Below are 24,001 nucleotides of genomic sequence, written 5' to 3'. Positions count from 1 at the left end.
TTTGGGTTTCTCATTCATTGATAAGAGCATGTTGTGGACACGTGCCTTATGAAGGATCTAAATCCATCCTGGACTAGGAAGGAATCGTATAATCATTGTCTGTGAGTAAAGTGTGATTAAGATGTTTCTTTTCACGACCATGCTTTCATTTTACGCAGATGGCTATGTTAGACCATGATTTTTGTGTTCTGCAGTATTCCTTGTTTGCTAGGTGATAGTTTTCGGTCAGATATATTTTCACTCCATTTTGCATTCTGTCAATGAATAACTACAACTATAAATAGCTACAATATTCGAAGCTGCTGTGGAAATGCCAGAAATAGAGGAGCTGTCTCAAATTTATCACACTGATAAAGGCCTTTCATATCGATCAGCTGAGAGGACTGAAAGGTACGTTGAACACCAGTATGCCTTCATGAACGCTAATCAGCTATTAGCACCCCAATACAGTCCACATTCTAATGCTGAAGTTGACTTGGCTCGCCCAGAAGAGGCTAATCACAAGCAACATAGTGACTTTCCCTCACATCACATACCTATGTATAACCAACATGTGGGGCAGAACTCATCTCTATACGCCCCATCTCCTATCAAAGCAACCTCTACAAAGAGATGTCCACAAGTTAGTTTCGAGCCTAAAAGGGAAGGTGAAGGGAGCACGCCATTGGCTGGATTAGTGGTTAAAAGCTCATGGCCACCCAGAGACAATACAGAAGATAACGACCAGCTACGCACAGGAGCAGCTAATGAGCCTGCTGAGCCACGTTCCAATGTGACAGATCTAGCTAAGTTTTTAGCTCGCCGTGACCTTCTTACAGCCGGACTCACGAAATTCAACGATAGACCGGAGAATTATTGGGCATGGAAGTCCACATTCGCCAATGCAATAGAAGATCTGGACTTGAAACCGAGTGAAGAACTAGACCTGCTTGTTAAGTGGCTTGGACCGGAGTCTGCTGAACATGTGAGGAGGGTGAGGTCAGTTCACATCAGACACCCTGCTGCAGCCCTTAGTATGGTCTGGGAGAGGTTAGAGGAGTGTTATGGATCTGCGGAGGCAATGGAGACTGCGCTCTTTAACAAGCTTGAATATTTTCCCAAGGTCTCTCAAAGAGACTCACAACACCTGAGAGAGTTAGGTGACCTGCTCCTTGAAGTGGAAGCAGCCAAAGAGGAGGGTTACTTACCAGCACTGTCCTACCTAGATACAGCACGTGGCATTCACCGTATCGTGGAGAAACTACCATTCAGCCTTCAGGAAAAATGGATGGTACATGGGACAAGGTACAAACAACAAAACCACATAACCTTCCCACCGTTTTCCGTCTTCTCTAGCTTCATTCGTGAAGAGGCTAGGATGAGGAACGACCCAAGTTTCGTCACCGCAAACTCAAGCATCCCACCACATAAGGGAGAGAGATTCCAGGGAGAGAGATTCCCTCTGAAATCTTTAAGAACACCTGTAGTTGTACACAGAACAGAAGTGAAGAATACTCAAGAGAAAGCTGAAGCCAACGGATTAGACAACCTTAAGAAGGAATGTCCTATTCATAAGAAGCCCCACCCCCTGCAGAGGTGCAGAGTCTTCAGAGTGAAGTCCCTGGAGGAACGAAAAACCTTCCTTAGAGAAAACGGGATATGTTTTCGTTGCTGTTCCTCAATTTCGCACCAAGCAAGGGACTGCAAAGCAGTTATACAGTGTTCTGAGTGCAGCAGTGAGAAGCACATTGCAGCTCTTCACGCCGGCCCAGCACCCTGGTCAACTAAACCACAGCTTAACCCCTCTGAACAGCATGGCGGGGAGGCAGAGGAAGCTCACTCTTCTCTAATCACTACGTCAACCTGCACAGAGGTCTGTGGAGGCAGCACAATAGGGAAGTCTTGTTCCAAAATCTGCCTAGTTTACGTATACCCAAAGGGTCAACCAGAGAGGAAAACCAAGGTATATGCCATTCTAGACGACCAAAGCAACAGGTCTTTGGCCAGATCAGCCTTTTTTAAGATGTTTGACATAGTTGATGACACCTCCCCTTACACACTCAGAACGTGTGCAGGTGTGTCAGAGACTGCAGGCCGGAGAGCAAGGGGTTTCATTGTAGAATCTGCAGATGAAAGGACCAGTCTTACCCTCCCCACACTCATCGAGTGTGACCAGCTACCTGATAATAGGGCTGAAATCCCCACTCCAGGAGCTGCTAGGTACCATTCTCACCTGAAGTCCCTAGCTACTGAGATACCCCCTCTTGACCCCAAGGCCAATATTTTGCTTCTCTTAGGAAGGGATATAATTCAGGTGCACAAGGTTCACGAACAACGAAATGGGCCTCTCTTAGCTCCCTTTGCACAACGGTTAGCTCTTGGTTGGGTGATAGTAGGAGAGGTCTGCCTTGATGGTGCGCACAAACCTTCATCTGTGGACACCTTCAGAACAAATATTCTTGAGAATGGACGCCCAAGCCTGATGAGTCCTTGCCCAAACAAAATCAGAGTCAAGGAGGGGTTCAGTCACAACCACCAGTCTGAGAATTCCTTTATCACCCAGGAAGAAAATGGGGCCCCTCTGACAAACTTAATGGGTGTTGTGGGAGAGTCTGTATTCTGCTCCACAAAGGATGATGACAAGACTGCGCCTTCTATGGAGGATCTTGCCTTTCTGAGAATTATGGATAGTGAATGCCATCAGGATGAATCCAAGAGCTGGGTCACTCCACTTCCTTTTCGGAGTCCACGACAACGCCTTCCTAACAATCGCGAACAGGCAAGGAATCGCCTCACTTCACTGACCCGCACATTGAGGAAACATACAGAGAGGAAGGAACATTAAATTCAATTCATGAATAAGATCTTTAAGAACGGACACGCAGAAGTTGCTCCACCCTTACAACCAGAAGAAGAGTGCTGGTACCTACCTCACTTTGGAATATACCATCCACAGAAACCTGGTCAAATAAGGGTGGTATTTGACTCCAGTGCCCAACATTGTGGCATGTCCCTTAATGATGTCCTCCTCACTGGCCCTAACATGAACAACAGTCTGCTTGGGGTATTACTGCGATTCAGGAAGGAGCAGGTCGCCGTCACGACTGACATAGAGCAGATGTTTCATTGCTTTGTGGTTTGTCAGGATCATCGCAACTTTCTTCGCTTCCTCTGGTACCGCAACAACGACCTGGATGGTGAGGTAGTGGAGTACAGAATGCGGGTTCACATCTTCGGTAACAGCCCATCTCCATCAGTTGCCACATACGGGCTCAGAAGAGCTGCCATAGAGAGAGAGAATACGGAGCGCGGGCAAGACAGTTCGTCGAGCGGAACTTTGATGTGGATGACGGACTGGTGTCCCTTCCCAGTGAGCAAGAAGCCATCACCCTTCTTCGAGACACTCAAGAAATGTTGGCTCTCTCCAATCTTCGTCTTCATAAAATATCTTCCAACAGGGTAGATGTGATGAAGGCTTTTCCTCAAGAAGATCTGGCGAAGGGGCTGAAAGACCTGGATCTCAATACAGACCCACCTCCTATGCAAAGAAGTCACGGAGTTAGCTGGGATGTTGCAGGAGATGTGTTTACCTTTCAAGTGTCGACGGAAGAGAAGCCCTACACAAAACATGGGGTTCTGTCGACCATCAACAGTTTGTTCGATCCGCTGGGATTTGCTTCTCCTGTCAGTATTCAGGGAAGGTTTCTACTGAGGGAGCTGACTACAGAACCATGTGACTGGGACACCCCTCTTTCAGAAGATAAATTTCAAGACTGGAAACTGTGGAGGGACTCACTGAAGGAGATCGAACAGATAAAAATCCCTCGGCAGTACACCACCATATCCCTAAGCCAAGCTCAAAGCAAAGAGCTATGTGTTTTCTGTGATGCCTCCATAACTGCAGTCGCTGTCGTAGCCTACTTACGAGCAACCAATGCAAAGGGGAAGACAGAGGTTGGCTTTGTGTTTGGCAAGGCCAAACTGGCTCCACGTCCTGAGTTAACCATCCCAAGGCTTGAGCTGTGTGCTGCTGTTTTAGCAGTAGAAATAGCAGAAGCAGTGGTGGATGAGCTGGACGTCAAATTCAATGCCATTACATTCTACTCTGACAGTAGAGTGGTTTTGGGTTACATCCACAATGAGACGAGATGATTTTATGTGTATGTACATAACAGAGTACAACGCATAAGGAGAACCACCAGTCCAGAGCAATGGAAATATGTCCCAACTAACCAGAACCCGGCTGATCATGGCTCAAGGGCGGTTGCAGCAGGCACTCTGCTACAAACAACATGGTTGTCAGGACCTGCATTCCTGTTGAAAGGAACTGAACTGGAAACTTTCCCTCCGTCCTTTGACTTGGTTGAACCTAGCTCTGATGTTGACATCCGCCCACAGATTACATGTCTTACCACCAAGGCTGCCACAGATGGTCTGGACATCAAGCGCTTTGAGAGATTCTCCAGCTGGCGATCACTCACTCGTGCAATTGCAAGGCTTCAGCATGTTGCCAGTTCCTTCAAGAAAGACAGCAACTGTAAAGGATGGCACATTCATGAAGGGCCCTGTCCAAAGGAAGATTTGGACAAAGCGAAGACCATCATCGTTGGTAGTCTGCAACAAATCGCTTTTACAGAAGAACTGGAATGTGTTAAGAAAGGAATGGATATTCGAAAACAAAGCCCACTGTACAACCTGTGTCCTTATATCGACAGTCCTGGCCTTCTCAGGATTGGCGGACGCCTTTCTAATGCTAGCCTTGGTGAAGATGAGATTTGTCCTCTGATTCTCCCTGGACAGAACCACATCACAACTCTATTAATCCAACACTATCATGGACAGGTCCACCATCAAGGGCGTCATATCACTGAGGGTGCCTTAAGAGCTGCTGGTCTGTGGATTATTGGAGGGAAACGCCGTGTCAGTAGCATTCTGCATCATTGCGTTACATGCAGAAGACTTAGAGGGGTTGTAGAGACTCAGAAAATGTCCGATCTACCTGTTGACCGACTCAGTACCAACCCACCTTTCTCCTTTGTTGGTCTGGATGTCTTTGGACCTTGGATGGTCGTGGCACGGCGGACTAGAGGAGGAGTGGCCAGCAACAAATGGTGGGCAGTGCTTTTTACATGTATGAGCACAAGAGCCATACATATTGAAGTCATAGAGTCTATGGACTCCTCGAGCTTCATAAATGCTCTGCGACGGTTCTTCTCCATCAGAGGACCAGCCAAGCAGATACGATTTGACTGTGGAGGAAATTTTGTTGGTGCTTGCAAAAAGCTGCAGATAGAAACAGTAGTCACCAACAAAGAAACACAGGAATATTTAAGCGACAGCGGATGTAAATGGGTCTTCAATCCACCACGCATCCTGGACTCCATGCTGTTAAAACTTGGCCCGTCAAAGCTTACCTATGAAGTCTTGACTACATTCATGGCAGAAGTATCGGCTATAGTGAATGCTCGCCCTTTGGTCCCTGTATCCACTGATCCAGACAACCCACTTATCCTGACACCGGCAACACTCCTGACTCAAAAGATCAGTGCACTTCCTCCCCCAAAAGGAGAGTTTGATGGCGACAATCTCTATGGCAAGCAGTGGAGGCAAGTCCAAGGTCTGGCCAACACCTTTTGGCATCGCTGGAGGACAGAGTACCTACCCTCTCTGCAAAAACGGAGAAAATGGCAAAAGGAAATACATAATCTTCAAGCTGGAGACATTGTAATACTCAAAGACAAGCAGGTAAAACGAAACTGTTGGCCCCTTGGTATTGTGGTCAAGACATTCCCCAGCGCAGACGGCAAGGTGAGGAAGGTCGAAATCAAGACAGCAAACGATGGTTCATTCAAGACCTTTCTACACCCTGTCTCAGAGACTGTTCTACTCCTCTCCCCAGAGACATTGTAGTTGGTTTGTGTTAGTGTGCATTGTACAGTTGTGGTGGCATCTTTTTAGATACCAGGCGGGGAGTGTTCTGGCCTAAGTAAGGAGCTGTAGGTCACCTTGCAGCCACTAGGGGGTGCTACATTTGTTGTTGAGTTTTTTGGACCTCATGGCTCTCTGTAGGAGGCCATTTTGGGTTTCTCATTCATTGATAAGAGCATGTTGTGGACACTTGCCTTATGAAGGATCTAAATCCATCCTGGACGAGGAAGGAATCATATAATCATTGTCTGTGAGTAAAGTGTGATTAAGATGTTTCTTTTCACGACCATGCTTTCATTTTACGCAGATGCCTATGTTAGACCATGATTTTTGTGTTCTGCAGTATACCTTGTTCGCTAGGTGATAGTTTTCGGTCAGATATATTTTCAGTCACATACTGTTAATTTGATTGACATTAACAAGCATGTTATACTACACAGATATGTTTATTGATCGTGTATCATAACTGATTGTTTCTTTTTACTTTATTACAGTTTTACTCCATTTTGCATTCTGTCAATGAATAACGGTGGCACACAAATAAATCAACATTTATTGACTACGGGATGTGGAAGGAGTTATCTGTCTGCCTAGTTGAGGAAGGGGACTCTTTAATGAGGGCGGAACAGTTACTGTAATGGAGTTGCAGATGACGATCATCTTCATCTTTTTATGTAAGTTAACACAGTAAGTGATGCATGTATTTAAGATGATGATGTTTACCCCCGTCTTGGACAATGAGAAACTCAACTAAACACCTTTCTGATTTCTGTTTGTACAAGAGGATTATTTCATCTAATGCACCTACAAACGGTTTTACACATCAAGAAAGTAATACAGAAGTGATGCAGAGCAACAACATGTGTAAAATACACTGTAATTTTTTTACTATTTATTTATTTATTTTTGTCCAATTTGACAGTTGGAACAAATTTGTGGATGATCCTTAATAAAAATATATAACAGTAACAGACCTAAGGGAGCCTTAAGGTACACCTTTTCCATGATCATAAATCTGATTGCATGTCTTGAAGAGCGACACACACTGGTGTCTGTGATGAAGGCATGCGTCAAACCCGAGCAGAAAAAATACAATTTAAACTGCTTACATGATATAAAGATTAAAGACAACCTCAAATTAAAAATAAAAACCGACCACTGCTACTCCATGTTTAGTCTGAATCTGAAGACAGTAAGTGAGCTGTATAGGAGATCAGAGTTTTGGCAGCTCTGCTCGGTTTGGAAAGCTTAACAAGCGGGGCTTCATTGGTGATATCAGGGGTTTTCCATCCAACTGTAATCATGTAAATTTAAACAGTTTACACCAAACAGTCTGTTGCAAGGCAAGCTGTCCAAACAGACCTTTTATAAATTAAAGGAAGTTCAAAACGTTTGCCATAAAACTGACGCTGTGGAGGCAACAAGTCCTCTACAATCCAGACTGTCTATCGTTTTTCACTTAATAATTGACACCTAAAAGTACAGCTTAGACCACCATCACTGGACAAAGATTACTTACTATAGTTTAAGCTTTTTCAAAAACAGTATCTCTAGTTATCAGAGACTTTTGGCCTAGCTAAGAGACAGAAAGCTTACAGTATGCTTAAAAGATTCAAGTATCACTAATATTGCACAAGGTAGGCAAACACTAAATATAATGAGACACTATATTTAAGAACTAGGCTAGCTATCTAACCAACCATGTCCATGTCCTCTTATTAAAAAAGTGATTTGTGTAAAAAAAATTTGTCATGTTTCCTGCCTGCAGGAGCCTGAAGTAGTGATTTGTATGTGCATGTAATGTGAGATGAGCTGAAGTGACTGTAATGTAATGTTATAGCGCTAGAAGCGCTATTGTGAAGTGCGAATTTGCACGGTGTGATCCTCCTCAGCCACCGTACCTGATAGAGTGCATTGTTGTTACGTGCAGTGTGTGAGTTCAGAATAAAGCTACACAGTGACAAGTTAACACAGCCTGATTCTTAAGCCACAGTTCATTACAATGACCAGAAGTCTGGCCTCCACATTGTCCAATAATTACTGATAATATACATCAGAAGGGCAGCATCTATCTCTGACAATGCTTACTAGAAAAATAGACGATTAACTAAGCTTATAAAAAACTTTAGCTGTTAGCTACAAAGCTTACGGTATTATAGTAAGATTCAAAGTTAATAACATGTCAAACATTTAAAAAGAAAAGATTTTAACTATTTTAAAAATGTAAACTAGCTATCCATCATTTTTGTTATTCCCAAGTCATTATCAAGATTTTTTAAAATAAAGGCCGTGATTTATCCATGATTTGGACTTGAGTCACAGTCTTGCAATTTATGCTCGCTCAACCCCTCTGGCTCTAGACCTTCAAGCGACATCCACCCTTTTAATACTGGTACAAATTTAGGTACCACCTCAAATTTCAGCCTCTTCTTATAAACCATTTAATGAAGAACCATCTATTCCCCCATTTTAGATACTGTTCTGTTATTTTCTGGTCTCAAACTGTGCAGTTTACCGCTTTCCTAACTATCTTGCATCTGAAACAACCTTGGGAAGTTTCTACTCGAGCTTAATCCTTGATAGAGGTCACTGATCTCAAAGATCTGTTCATCTACTACTACTTCATGGGGGTTCATGCAGGGAGGCATGACATTTACAGAGGAGGGTTGGCAAAGGGCTTTAAGGTACTATACAGTCCTGAAAAGGGTTCTCTTTATTAAAGCCAGGTTGTCTGAAATGAAAGTGTGACAGATTTCAAACATCCCCATGCAACTTAAATAACATGTCTTCTTCATGGTCAAAGTTATCAAACCTCTGGCGTAACTATTTTTGAGACTATGGCCAAAATATTAATGATAAAAATTCAAATCTGCCCTTTTGGTGCCTCGTTGTGTAGCTTATTCACCTCTAAACAATTTATCTTTTACATCCTTTACATGCAGGCAGGAAGTCTAATCAAGTCCCCTCAATCTCTCAGTGGTTTAAGAAAAAAAATCTTAAACTGAAAAAGATAAGGAAAAAGGGCAACTCAGAGAGGTTTTTTGAAAAATTGCTATTTTTTCACACTCAACACATTTCAACTCAAAATCCTAACACCAGGCTGAAGTTCTATCATGAGTTTCTTCTTACTTTCTTGCTTCCTCTTCCTCTAGGCTATTATCTTTTTAGAGTTTAGTATTTAAATTTAAAATTGTTGTTGAATTGTATTTTCTCTTTACTTCAGAAAATTCCCACATCATCGTAACAAGATGATTTAAAAAACAATGTATAATATTGTCAATGGATTATTTGACTTTTCCCTTGTTGCTATGGTTACTTGTTGTGTATAGGCAAATACATTTTGCCAGAGCAAACTACTTACTGTGGCAATGAAACAGAGTTTCATTGGAACAAATTACCATGTGTACGTTACTCAGAATTACTGGACACCTTGATGTCTATCACAATCAAGTGAATGAATCCTTACTTACCTTCAGGAGAAATGACTGAAGAAATGGATTCCCTCTTCTAAAACATTTTTTTAAAGATTGTGAAAGGTATTGTTGAACTCTGATAAGGTAATAGTCAGTGGATCCCCTCCATACACTCACTAAAACTGTTGCACCTCTCTCTATATCTTTACAGTGATCGTCTCATCTGCTGATGTAAAGTTGAAGAGTCACCAGTCAGGCATTAAGGGAGGATCCATCACTTTTCCTGATCCTTTGGAGAATGGACTTCTTTTATTTGATAGAACTAACATTGCTGAAGTGAAGGACAAAAAAATAGATATATTGGAGGAAACTTACAAGGACAGACTTTTATGGAACAACAAAACTGGTCTTTTCACAATCAGAGGACTAAAGCGGAATGACTCTGGTGTTTATAGTATTGACCCTAAAAAAGGAAGTAGTTCCATAATAAGTCATAAACTCACTGTATATGGTAAGTAACATTTCCTTTTCCAGCGTAGAACAGTCTATTGGTGGTAAAATGTATTTATTAGCATCCTAGCCCCGTTGGCTAGCACTGTGAACTGAAGGGTTTAAAACTCCTTTAAATCAGAATTTTAGAGGGTATAGTCAGAAATTGTCTTGGGATTGCACAGCGAGAAAGCATATCTGCGTCAAGCTGAGCACAGCGGTCAAGTTTGCTGAGAATTACCTGCTGCGTTCTCACATCAGTTCAACCTGACTTCATATGGAAACATTTAGGCTACAAGGGGGTTTCTTCAAGTGTGAAAGCCCCATTAGTGGTTGTTAAGTGAAGCTCTTCCTGCCAATTGATACTCCTGTCTTGGTGGTGTAAACACTCCCCCACCCCCATCGGGTGAGCTCAAGGCAAGAAATGTAAACAATCTTCCGATCAGGAACCTCCTTAAATCCTGAAGAGTTCGAGCAAAATGATTGTTAACTTAGTGAGAACATTGGCAAGTGAACACAATCAGGAAAATCCACCAGAAATATAATACATTTAATTAAAAAGCCAAAACCAAAGACTTACATTTCAAATGATGTAGATTCTTAGCATCTTGTATTGTAGGCTACAGTTAATGAAGTTATAGCATTAAATCCCCCAGAATATGTTATTCTGTTGAGTCATATAACTATGATCGTATATTGAAGTGTAGAGTGCTCAGTCTAAATGTTAATTATATTTTCTTATTTAACTCTCCATTGCTTTCTTTTCCAGAGTCTGTAGCAGCTCCTGCAGTGGAAGCTGTGAACGTGAGCGCAGAGAGCTGCTCCTTTCTGTGTTTGGTGAATAAGACTGAAGAGATGACTCTGCTGTGGTACAAAGACGAGGAAATAATCAACCAGAGTAGCTCTGCTCTCTCACTGCCTCTCACTGTACACAGACATGATGTCACATCATCTTATAGATGTGTGGCAGCCAACCCTGCTGAAAATAAGACTCTTCATGTCGATGTTAGGAACATCTGTGTGGAACTTAACTCAGGCAGCAAGAGTGAACCCAACACTGGACGCTGTAAGACTTATTTTAACTCCCACATAATAGCTGTCACCTGTTCTACTTTTTTATCATGAATGTTTTGTGTTGACAGATATGATCACAACTCCTATCGTGTTGGCCGTGATTGTTATACTTGTTGCCCTGTTCATCAGATGGTTTGTCCTCAAACACAAGAAGTAAACCATACAAACACAAGGCAGGTATACGTTTTCATTATCTTTGTCTAAAAACATGTAGGAATTAAATGTATGCATCTATTTTTACAGATTTTTCGAAATATTTTGGTAACCTTGTCAAAACGTATCCTTTATTTTAGAGATCTCATAACATTATCTGAGTGTATATTTGATTCTGATTGGCTGCAGGGCGACAATAATGTTCTAACAAAGTGGACGCCTTTTAATAAGAGGAAGACTTCAACATTTCTTCTATCGTTTTAAGGTGAACCTGTTAAAAAGAACCTGAGGGGAACTGCACATAGGAAGCCAACAGGATACAACGTTTTCAGTCTTTCACACTTTTTCGATGATGAAAAGGTGACAGTAACACAGTAGACTGTGTCCACACCAACAGAATTGTATTTCTGTCTGAAAATGCTAAACTAGAATGAAAAAAATTAGAAATTTTAACCACGTAATTTGAATTTATAGATAAGCTAAAAAAAAATTAAAAAAAGTTGCTCACAGCAGCACTCCTCTTTCGCTAATTACCCAATACCATTTCCTTCATTACGAGGACACATGCATTTGTAGGGGTTGGATTGAGGCACATTGAATAACACTTCTGGTCTGGTTAGGCTCTCAGCCTATAATCCTGAACATATAGGATGAAGCTGAGGAGTATTCGCAAGACACTGAAGTAAAAGTAGACATGATGGTATAATAACTGTGAACAGAGACGGTAATATAAAAAACATTTTCTTTTTGCTGCTGAGAGTGGACTCTACATTTTCCTTCTACCAACACATGGCAGCTGGAGTTCTGCTTAAAAACCTGATGAAAAGATGAAAAGATAAAGATGTGGACACAACAGAGCAAACAGCTGTTCATATAAAGCTCTCATACCTCGTGTAGTTTCAAAAGATAGATATTTCACATGGGCTCTACGTGATCCTGTCAGTTAAACTTTAAGGTATGATTGTGTAAACATACAACCAACACTTTTCTTAAAGTAAACAGAGGCAGCTGCTAGGCGTTTCCTGCCTCCCTAGAATCCAACAGGATGTTCTCCAAATATAAGCACATAGGAAGTAACAGCGGATTGACTTGAAAAATATGTTTCGAAAATGTTTTTTGTGGCCAACAAACTTTGATTCACTTGTAATTTTTTTTTGATGCCATGTGTGTTAAACATGTTGATAAAATATATTAACACTACTTTAGAATTTAAGTATTCCCTGAAGTGGAGAAGTTAAATCAAACATCATGCAGCTTTAGAATAAACCACGAGGTCTGAAGCTTAGAGACACTAATTAAGGTCTGTGAGGCAACAACATTAAAGGTAGTGACAGCAGGTTCTACACAAAAGCAAAGGTGATGATTTTTTTGTTTATACAAAGACAACAAGGTACATAACTAGTCAGTTCTATGTCTCTAGAAATTCTAACAAAAATAACTTCCCAATTAACAAGTGAAATTATCAAACTCAACACAGTTGATGTAATCTTTTAACACGGGGGGGGGGGACATAAATGAAAACACAAAATTAGGTTAAAAATTAGCTCAAATAAATGAATTCATCAAACTGATAAACCTAAAAGAATAACTCACTTTAGACGAACTTAACAGGCAAAGGAGAACATGTCTGGTTGAAGCAGAATGAGCTTAAAGCTCTCCTGCTGTTTATAAGAGCTCTGATTGAGCTCAACTGTCTTACTGATTCCAGCCAGCAGTTGGGTGCATGTTTCTTTTTACAGTCTATGGTTTCTCCTCCCAGAGCTCAAAAGGGTAATCGAAGAAATGACAGATTTCAACAAGGAAGTTTTCCTCAACAATATGCATGCAATAGTTGTAAAAGTCGGGATCTGTTCACCAAAGAGATGAACACAGCATTAGACTGCTCATTTATCAAAGTGTTTTTCTGTAAAGCTCTTTAAAAACTCTAAAAGAATGTGTTTCTTCTTGACTCCTAAAAGATCAAATGATGATGTTGATAAGATGTCTGTATTAAGACATGATTTGTGTTTAAACATCAGCAAACTGTTCTTTTATTCTTTGTTCTAATGACATTTTTCCCGTTATTTGTTACAAATCTTCAGCGGTTTTTGTTATAATAAATTCAAATGTCACCTCACATCTCTAACTGTTTGTTTCTCTGTATGTTCAGTGAATAGAGACTCTGACGTGGTGTACTCAGATGTCCATATAAACGCAGACAGATGCAGCCAGGTTAGTACAAACACACACTCTGGGTGGTAAGACAGTTAAATGGTAAGATGCAAAGCAACGTTAGCATTGACATGTCTGTTTGAATCAACCTCCCACAAAGTAAATATATCATATCTGCATAATTCACTTTGCATGTGATGTCAGACATTTCTTTAATGTGTTTATCTTTATCCTCTTAAGTGGATGCTGGCTGCATGCACGCTAACTTCTCAATTTCATTAATGACACAGGAAATGACCAATACCATAATATTAAACAGGCAAAACATTTCAAAAGAGTCACGTAAGGACACAAAGTTTGATTGTTGGGCTGAGTGGTTCAGAAGGCGAAGTTAAGCAGACTGCTCTCAGCTCTAATGATGGAAACATAGGGCGTGTGCAAACCAGACAAACCGGTGGGGGATGAGAGGAAATGGGCCAGTGATTATATAAACGGTAATGCAGGTTGTGAGATAAAGAATTAAGTACGTGGCAGGAAAAGACGAGAAGAGAGCTGCCAGGAATTGTAATGGCATCGCTTAGATAGTCTGACCATCAAAAAGACAGAACACACATACATCATTAATTGCATTATTAATATTGGTAGTATTGGTGTTTTCTTTTTCATGAAATCCATGTACTCTTGTACAGTTACAGCTTAAAGAATGGTGGTAATATACAGTATCTTCACAGAGTTTTTCCTGATTTTGAAGTTTGTAGTGTAGACTCTGCAAGAATTCTTCTTAACCTAAAGTCTTCAAAGGTCCAGCAAGGGTCGTCTCCACTGGTCCGAAAAAAAAAGTTAGGATATATAGAAAGTCTGTGACAAAATGACCCTACTCACTGTTACACACCAGTCTATAGGGGGGTAATGTAGTAAAAAGAAATGTCTCCATCCCCCTCAAATTTAATGAAGATTATTTATGATTGAATTAGAATAGTTCAATACCAATAGGAACTGAAGCAAATAATAATCAGACTTTTGCTATGTTGACTTCTTAAAAAAAGTCTATAATTGAGCCTCTGGAACTGGAACAGCTGAAGACGGGTCAGACATCTGAGCTTCAGCAGAAAGTATCTTCTTATAATTCTTCATGCCCTTGCTCACTTCTTTTGTTTTTGTGCCTCCAGGGAAGAAATTTACCAGACTCAACAGAACCCGATGAACACCCCGGCTTAAGATCGGTGTACTACAAGCTGGTGCAGCATCCCCTGTCTCCTCCTGAAACAGATGATCATGTTTATGACCAAACAACAAACTTCCCACATGCATGAGCAGCTTAGTGATCCAGAAACAGAAGACGCTATCAGTGTTTCAATATCAAGCAGCTACTTGTATTCAAGGTAATTACACAGTATGTGCTCAATATTCTGATTTCTATGCTGTCTCTTTTTGCAATTTATTTTTCGTTAACATTTCAATGTTTTCATATTGCTTTGAATTAAAAGTGTTAAAAAATCGTCCAAACATCTCAAAGTGTCTTTAGTGCCACAAGGCTTATGAAGAAACATTCTTGTTGGTGCACAGTAAGGATCAAACACCATTAGTACATCAATAAGCCAGAAATGATTAACACTCTTCTTTCTGATTAGAAGAACTTTGTTGCATTTATACCAGTACAGTTTGTTATGCTGCAGTGAGCCGCTTATATTTTTGTAACTCTTTTACAAGTTATGTTTGAATATTGGCCTATTCTTTGGAATGTGATTTTTGTACACCAAAACGTTGTAGCTGCCTTTGTTTGTGTGGAACATGAAATGTTGTTTTAATAGCATCTACTTTTAAAAACGAAAGAGAATGATGACAACAGTAAAGAGCATTTGACTTGACTCCAGCCCTTGATTTCTCCAAAAGTCTGTTAGCTATCTGTCGATTGGTGCAAACACACACAACACATTGAGGACAGAATATCACTCCTTCTAACTTCATTTGGGAAATACAGCTGTGTTGACTTTTCTGCACTATGTGTTTAAATGAATATATTCTAGTATCAAAGTTTGCTCTGAGTTTGTAAAAATACGACAGTATTTCCATGTTTGTGATTGGTCATAAGCTGTTTGAGATGTGCTCATAGAAACTCTGGGTTGTCTGATCGTGTTGAAAACAAGCTTTGTGGGAACGTTTAGCGTACTCTCCTTCGTTAGGGTTATAGTGAAGCGAGATAACCAAAACATAACATGGCTATGTTGAACTCTCCTCAAAGTACAGGCCTCCAGACAACACTGTGAATGATCTGCTTCATGGTGTTGAAACTAAACTTTGAGGGACTCTGTGTGGACACTACCCCCTAGAGGACTACACAGCCTGTTGAACTTTGCATGACACTGACACTCAAATTGAGTTTGCCAGTTACAGAGCCTAAAGGATTATTATGTGTGAATATTTTTTGTGGTAACTAGTTTCAGCTGAACTAACAGGTGTACATTTATCAGCTCCCGTTCTAACAACGATCTCTCAGTTTAAGAGAATCCATAAGAGCTTTGTTATCAAAACCATGAAGCCTTATAGAGAACAAACCAAATGACGTATTTTTGTAGGCCAACCCGGAAGTAGCATCGCCATGGCTCTGTGGCAAATGCACGTTTCTGAAGCGTAGGCGTTTTTTTCAGCAGGATAATCTTCACAAATGAACACCATTTTTATGATGTTTGAAACGTTAATGCAGCTGAAAGAAGTAAAAGGCTAACGTTATGCTACAAGCAAACTACACCACGGTCGGATGATTGTGACGTCATTACCGTTATGTTTCAGACGATGTCCGATAAACTAATCCGCGTAGCTTAATAAATGTATTTATTAACCTAATATCGGCCTTAACCCAAAGATTAATCCTACAGGAGACATCTCAGACTAGTGAGAGAGTTCCCGCCGTTTGTGTCCGGCGTGATGATGTTTAATGTCCCCGACAACCACTGTAGTCACATTTAGCCACTTGATAGCAACCGCCTTTTTAAAGACGCGTAAAAAATTCAAAATTCACAAGTGGGGGTATTACCTAGCATAGTTTATGTGGTCTAACAAAATGCCAACATCTCTTCAGCTTGTGTTAACCACAGACCTTATTTCAGGTGTCTAACCACAAACCCATTCAAAATCCCCGTTGACTAAACAGTACCCACCTATAACCTCTTCTGCCCTGCTGAGGGACCAGCTCTAGTTTCTTGAATGGATGATGTACAGGAAAACAACGACGTTGACAAAGCACCATTTCAAGTTTCAGAGAAAATGAAAGTAACAGGTAAAGGATGCGGTAGACCAACATTTCTGTGTTCTGCAAAGTAATAAGAATACTGGCTACAAAGGGTGGAAACTGTAGAGCACCAAAAAGCAGAGCTGCATTTTGTTTAGAAGTAAAACACTGGCTGAAACTAAAGCAAGTGTGTGAGCATTGACTGTTTCCTCTTTGACTGTTTGGTCAACTTTAGTCACTTATTTGTAATGACTTTAGAATGTCAACATTTGTCTAGGATCACATCATCATATTTCTGTATTTGATTCTGTTTTAATCCTAAAATCTTAGCCAGGGACAGGATTTGCAAATTAACCAAAGCTAGACACCTGTATGCATGGCAACTTTGTATTTTACACATGAAGCAGTGTTAAATAAACGAATAATGAAATGATTAGTCTCAGTGGAGTTTAGTGTGGGGTGAAGAAAACAATGGACCTAATGCTGTATCTGCTGTAAAAAAAAAATGCCTTCAATCAATGGTCTGTCTCATTAAGGACACAAGAATAACAATCTGAGCCTGTTTGTGACAAAAAACAATCACTTTGAGTGGACTTTATTCTTGACAGGCACATTTGCCCCCCAGGATTTTGTTGCAGTCATTTTTGCAGCTGCTAGCTTAACAAATCTACTGGATGGTACCTTTAAATCATTTACACCTATTAATGTGTAAAATGAAAAAGAAGGACCAGTGTTTCGAAATATAAGAATTGTACTGAAACCCTTTATCATCCAGAGAGTTTTGTAGTTTGTATTGTATTGTAAGATAACTTTGCATGTGAGGTGTGACAAGACAAAAAAATACTGTTGGTGCCATCTGCTCACTATATGTCAGTTATTTATTAATAGGGTTAGCATGACAGGTGCTGAAGCAACCCGGTATCATGCCAAAGCGTGTAATAGACACGTTGGTCCACTAGAGGATGCGTGTCAGTGTCACGCATTGCCTGTCTTCAGCATCAAATGTACACGCCTGCAGGGGGCGATAATTTACTCAATGCCAACATCCATTGCGGACAAAAGAGAAGCGTTTCAGTGTGTTCCAAACCTCCTTCCTGTCGGGTAAGAGTTATTACCCGGGATTAATATTTATTCTTAACTTATTATTTACCCAAGTTTGAAATATTTGAGGTTGCCTATGACTGTTTTTCATGCTAAATACATGTCGTTTGGTGGTAGAGAGCCAAGATTATTAATTTTGAGAGGAAATTGAAATAGTAACGTAATGAAAATGCATTTAGCAATAGCATTTAGCTGCCCAGCTAGTTTAAAGACTATCTCTACATTAACGTTTTCTCAAATTAAACCTGATAAACTTGGGCAGTATATCCCCCAGTACTAGATAGATCAGTATTTGGACCTGTTTCTGTGTAAACAGTGATCGTGTTAACTGGCGGTGTTACGGTTTGACCAGTGACCATGTCATCTGATGGCTTACAGCCTAATGCGGCCGTGCTCTTCGCGGTAACCGCAGCTGATCAATACAAAAGGTGTCCACGCAAATGCCTCAAAATGCACTCTTTAGATACGTCTGTAAATGAATGATTTAACAAAAGAGGCTCTATCTGTTTCAGCGTCCATTGTGAGCAGGACACCAACAGACGCGTTCGGCTGAAAGTCTCCAGTTAACGCGGTCACTCTTTGCACCGTAACACCTGTCAGCCCATTTCTGTTTTAGCTTTTTTTAGCTTTTGTATACAAAGGGCCATTTAATAAATCCTAACTTTTGTCAGGCCTCCCTCTAACATGAAGACTGGGGAGGTATTTTGTCTATGGTCAGTATGGGAGGACTATTGAATAACTGGTAATGTCAGTAAATTACATCGATGATTCTGACATTTTTCTCCAGATTAGTAACCTACGGCTTCTATATATCCCAACGTTAGGCTACTACATAATAGACTTTGGTTTAAATCAGCATAGCTTAGTTGGCATGCTCCTAACATGACAGCCAGTGGGAGCTGTATTTTCACTGGCTTCTATTTGAGATGTGGCTTTGATTTGATCTTGTTGACCAGTTTAGTAGTTCATTCCCTATTTTGGTAACATTCATGTAGTTTACATGCTAAATGTGACTGAATACAGGTCCTTTAGGAAGTTGTTTTCATTACATGTCACAGTTATCTTCCCAATGACGTTACAGCTCAGGATTTTATAATTTGAGAAATCCTGGAAATTTTGCTGTGGATGAAATAACCTTTTTTTGTGTTCTTCTTGTCCTACAGACCCAGTCCATCCCTGTCTACCCTTATCACCTGTCCATACCCTTTTATTACCTTAAAGAGCCCATATTCTGCCCTTTTTGGGGTTCGTATATTTAATCTATGTACCTACTTTTGTACGTTCACAATAGCTAAAGTCCGAAAAAAGTGTTTGTTTTCATGTACTGCTCCTCCTTGCTCCCTCTCCGCTCTGAGTCCGTCAGCTACGCTCTGCTGAGCCCCCACTGTTAGACCCCGCGTGGGCCAAGTCTGCTCTGATTGGTCTGCCGATCCGCTCTGTCGTTATTGGTCAGTTGCTCAGCACGCGTCTCGGAAATTTCAACATGAGCTGCAGGGCTTGCCACAATGAGCCAATGGACTTAGATCAGTGATCTCACACTGACAATGACGTTGGACTGACAAATTTTTATCGAGGGGGGCTAGAACCGAGCGTTACATGCAGCTAATGCTACAGCTAACAGGAGGACGTAGGAGAAGCTGCGTTTCCGCGGACTTTGAATTTTTGCAAATAGATGTGCCTAAACATGCACAGGACACTTGGAAAACACACTTAAGAGCATATAAAACCAGAAAAAGCATAATATGGGACCTTTAAACCAACGGCTCTTTTAAGAGCCATTACACCCGCTGCTACAGCACCACACATAGACACACATTTCAACATTCATCTTGGGGTTTTACAAACATTACATTGGCGACGAGGAGTAAAGGAAAAGACACAAAGAGTCTTTTCTTTCAGTGAAAGAAAAGTAAACTGGACAGATGGATACCAAGTTAATAGCGACCACGAAGCTAACGCAGAACAACGTGACTGTACAACGTGGATAAAAACTAGCAAGCATGGCTGCCGCAGCACACGCGACTCTACCACCTTTCGACACAGAAACGGATCCTGCATCTATTGGACCATGGTGGAGCAAATGGGTACAAAGGTTTGAGAATTATGTGACTGCTATGAACATTGCTGGAGATGCGAGAGTTAAAGCATTGCTGTTGCATATCGCAGGAGAATGTGATAGGTGTAATTTATTTGAGTTATAAGTTATAAATAAATTCATGGAGAAATAAATATGATTTTAGTGACATAAAACAGTGAATTCTTGTAAAAAATGTCATAAAACAATTGTAGAAGTTCATTTAAGTTTAATAATTTGTAAAAGATATCAGTGTTTAAACAGATTCAGTCTGAAGGAGTTAAAACACTTTAAAAATTATTTTTTTGTTAAAAACCTTTGAAATAGACAGATATGCCAAGATTTATGAATCTGTCATCTACCTGTAATGTCTATCAAGAGATAATGCATGTGATTGATTAGTTATGCCTGCCGAGGCCGGAAGGGGGAGCTCTCAGCTCAGAAAGGTTGATGTTTAAAACGTTGTATTTACATTTGATGAAAGTTCAGTGAGGCACTAAGCTAGGTTAGCTCCGTGTTGTATGTCGTGCACATGTCACCACACGAGGTCAGTGTTGGCATGAGAGCGTGTGCATCTCTGGACGTGTGTGCATATTAAGATTATTAAGAATCTGAAAGTGTTCAAAAGAATAGTCATGGTTGAGAATATTCATGTTTAATCGTGTCAGTGAGCACATATATATCTTTTTGTTAGGAAGAAATTGTTCAACAGAAGAATGAGAAATTAAAGAAAGAAATATTAAGTGATAGATAGATAGGATATTTTTGTTTGTATTTTCAACACAGTTGATAATTTTATTTTATTGTACTTACCTGTTATGTTTCATATTTGCCTGTGAAAAGAAATGTTAAAAGAAAGCACCATTGTGACTATGTGGATCATTTTGAAAAAGATAAATTAAATCATTCTGCATGACGCTGACAGAGGAAGCATCGTGTCTTGAGTCCATTTATTCATTTTACCCTTTTTCAGGGCACAACAAGAACGTGTGCATGACATATATGACATGTTAGCAGCACAGGATGATAAATATGCAGACATGCAGGAGAAGCTAACTGGCTATTTCTCTCCCAAGAAGAATGCACAGTACCAAGTCTATATGTTTAGAAAAGCCATGCAAGAACCAGGAGAATGTCTGGACAGTTATCACACTTGACTGAAGATGCTGGCTAAGAATTGTGAGTTTGCAGATACTACGGTAGAGATAAAAACTTAAATAATACAGTGCTGTACGTCATCCAGGCTGCGGAGGAAAGCACTTAGGGAACCAAATATGACTTTAGATCAGCTCCTTGATCATGCAAGGACACTTGAACTGTCGGAAATGCAAGCGAGTGGCATGGAAAAACAAACAGCAGCTACGCCTTCTGTGAATGCAGTTAACAGGAAACCCATGGATAAGCACTATCCAAACAATAGAAAGTGGCCTGAAAAACAGTGTCTCACTCACAACAACCACTGCAGGAACTGTGGAGGCAAATATCCTCATGATGGTGAGTGTCCTGCTAAAAACAAAGAATGTAGAGCCTGTGGAAAATTAAACCATTTTGCTAAACAATGCAGCTCAACGTCCAAAGACAGTACCAAAAGATAGCCTCAATACACTGTTAAACAACACTCCAGGAAAGTCCACCACATAACAAAAGCTGCACCAGATAATGAAACACAACATGACTCCTCAAGCAGTGATGATAAGTATGTGTTCACAGTTAGTGATGACAATACATCGGACTTGCCACAGAATCAAGCTGAATGACCATGATGTGCAAGTGCTAATCGATTCAGGAGCCTCAGCTAATTGTATTAGTGAAGTGAGTTTTGAGACACTAATGCCAGGCCCACAGCTCAATCACAGTGCAACCAAGATTTACCCCTTCCGCTCCTATGTTCCTTTGCCTGTCAGTGGTGCATTCATGTGCAGTGTGGAAAAGGGACAGAAAAAAACAAGGTGCACATTCTATGTCATTAAAGGTGACTGTTTTAATGTACTTAGTTATAAAACATCGAAAGCACTTGGTCTGATTAAAATAGTCACTGCAGTATCATCCACACCACAGCATAGCACAGTTGCTGATGAGCTGGTGGAAAACAATCCAGAACTGTTACATGGTATTGGAAAGATTTTCAGGTGAAACTACATATAAATCCTGACATCAAACCCACATGTCAACCTCATCGACGAGTGCCATTTCATATCCGCCAGAAGGTTGAGGATGAGCTTCGGAAGCTAGAGGCAGATGGTATCATTGAAGAGGTCACTGGCCCGACACCATGGGTCTTGCCCATTGTCGTGGCTCCTAAGCCTAAATCTCCAAACAAAGTAAGGATCTGCTTTGACATGCGGCAAGCTAATACAGCCATAGAAAAAGAACGTCACATCACTCCCACCATGGACGATGTGATACATGAGTTAAATGGAGCTACGGTGTTCTCTAAACTGGACCTGAGAGCTGGATATCACCAACTAGAGATGCATCCAGACAGTAGGTACATAACTACATTCACGACTCACCTTCGATTGAGGTGCTACAAAAGGCTTAGTTTTGGCATATCTTCTGCTGCTGAGGTGTTTCAAAACACCATATGTCAAACACTACAAGGTCTCTCTGGCGTCAAGAACCTCAGTGATGACATCATAGTCTACGGCGCTTCTCAGAAGGAACATGACGACAACCTAAGAGCGCTGTTCCACAGACTCAAAGAAAGCGGTCTCATACTTTAACCGTGAAAAATGTGAGTTCAACAAATCCAGGCTTGAATTCTTCGGTTTTGTTTTCTCAGCACAAGGTGTTTCAGCTGACGCCAAGAAGGTCGCTGCAGTTCAACACGCTGCAGAACCACAGACTGTCAGTGAAGTCAAGTGCCTGCTGGGCATGGCCAATTATTGCTCCAGGTTTATAAAAGACTTTGCCTCTATCTCTGAGCCACTTCGCAAGATAACCAGAAAGGACATGCCCTGGGAATGGGGTCCAGAACAGCAAGCTGCATTTCAAGCACTAAAGGACGGTCTAACAAGTGACACAGTTATGTCATACTTTGACCCAAGCAAAGAGACTGAGTTAGTTGTGTATGCTAGCCCTGTCAGACTGGGTGCAATTCTCAGTCAAAAGGATGAAAAAGCAGTAAAGCATATAATAGTGTATGCTAGTCGATCTCTCAGCGATGTGGAGAGGAGATATTCACAGACAGAGAAAGAAGTTCTGGCCATTGTGTGGAGTTGGGAACACTTCCATCTGCACATTTATGGTCATCCTGTAACTCTAGTAACTGACCACAAAGCACTAGAGATTATATGGAACAACCCAAGATCAAAACCTCCTGCCAGAATTGAGAGATGGGGACTAAGACTTCAGCCGTACGACTTCAAGGTACAGAAAAGTAGCTGACAACCCTGCTGACTACATGTCCCGTCACCCCATCCGTTTTGACACAGGTGACAACGCACGTGCAACGAAAGTGGCAAGAGGAGTATGTTAACTTCATCGTGAGTGAAGTAGCAAAAAACTCAAAAATCAGGTTTGTCCTGTAACCTCTTCAATATTTTCTTGTTTTTACCACTTTGGAAGAAACGGGAACAGTTCATCAAACATGCAGACTTGATCCAAAATAAATCCAGTGAGAGTTGATTCTTAAAGATGCTGATAGTTTTATTGCAAATAAAAGTAAACCAAAAAGTATGTGTGGTGTCTCCAATGACCTAAAAAACATGTAATTCATATAATTAAACGCGACTGCTGAGTCTGCGGTCAATGACAGTATGCGCCGTGACCCGTCTTCCTCCCAGGTGCGCTCTGCACTCCCCCTTATAGACGCGCCACTCTGCCTATAGAGGGCGCACACAAAATTAGTTAAAAATTAAAATGCAAATACAATAAACTTAAATGCGGCTCCTACACACCAGATCTCAATTGTTCGCTCAGAATCAATTAAAACATTAACTACAAAAGGAGCCATATATTTACAATAATTAATGAATGTGCTTAAATGAATAAAGTATAGATTACATCCCTTTCTACGTGTTACTTTAATTGAAGGGAGTCACTCTGCACACTCCAAGATGCAGCACAGCTTAGAGATGGGCCTTTCAAGGACAGAGGTCTTAGTCTTTAGCCTCACTGAACGGACCTGACCTTTTCCATCAGGTCTGGTCTCCAGGACTCTGCCCAGTGGCCATGAGCCCCGAGGGGCAGTGGGGTCAACCACCAGGACAATGTCTCCAACATTAAAGTTCTTTCTTACTGTAGTCCACTTCTGCCTCTCCTGAAGCAGCAGAAGATATTCCTTCGTCCATCGGTGCCAGAAAAGGTTGGCCATATACTGGACCTGTTTCCAGCGGCGCCTTGAGTACAGGTCAGATCTCAGGAAGGTTCCAGGGGGTAGCATAGGCTGTGTTTTGAGTAGGAGGATGC

General features: G+C 41.0%; 2 protein-coding genes across 2 annotated transcripts in view; both read left to right on the top strand.

Annotated features, from left to right (window-relative positions):
* Positions 1-15,055, top strand: part of LOC136177184 (signaling lymphocytic activation molecule-like) — a 38,977-nt gene extending 23,922 nt beyond the window's left edge. The window contains exons 5-6 of the mRNA XM_065948705.1: positions 13,186-13,247; positions 14,357-15,055. Coding sequence (XP_065804777.1) covers positions 13,186-13,247; positions 14,357-14,500 — 206 coding nt within the window. The 3' untranslated portion in view covers positions 14,501-15,055. The remainder of the gene's footprint in view (positions 1-13,185; positions 13,248-14,356) is intronic.
* LOC136177166 (SLAM family member 5-like) overlaps positions 6,209-24,001 on the top strand; it is a 43,072-nt gene continuing 25,279 nt past the window's right edge. Inside the window, exons 1-3 of the mRNA XM_065948571.1 lie at positions 6,209-6,581; positions 9,532-9,831; positions 10,579-10,875. Of these exons, the coding sequence (XP_065804643.1) occupies positions 6,545-6,581; positions 9,532-9,831; positions 10,579-10,875 (634 nt within the window). The 5' untranslated portion in view covers positions 6,209-6,544. The remainder of the gene's footprint in view (positions 6,582-9,531; positions 9,832-10,578; positions 10,876-24,001) is intronic.

This window comes from Labrus bergylta, chromosome 1 (genome assembly GCF_963930695.1).
Source record: "Labrus bergylta chromosome 1, fLabBer1.1, whole genome shotgun sequence".
NCBI classification, from domain to species: Eukaryota; Metazoa; Chordata; class Actinopteri; order Labriformes; family Labridae; genus Labrus; species Labrus bergylta.
The sequence above is the reverse complement of the archived record's forward strand: the minus strand, read 5'-3'. Positions and strand labels throughout refer to the sequence as shown.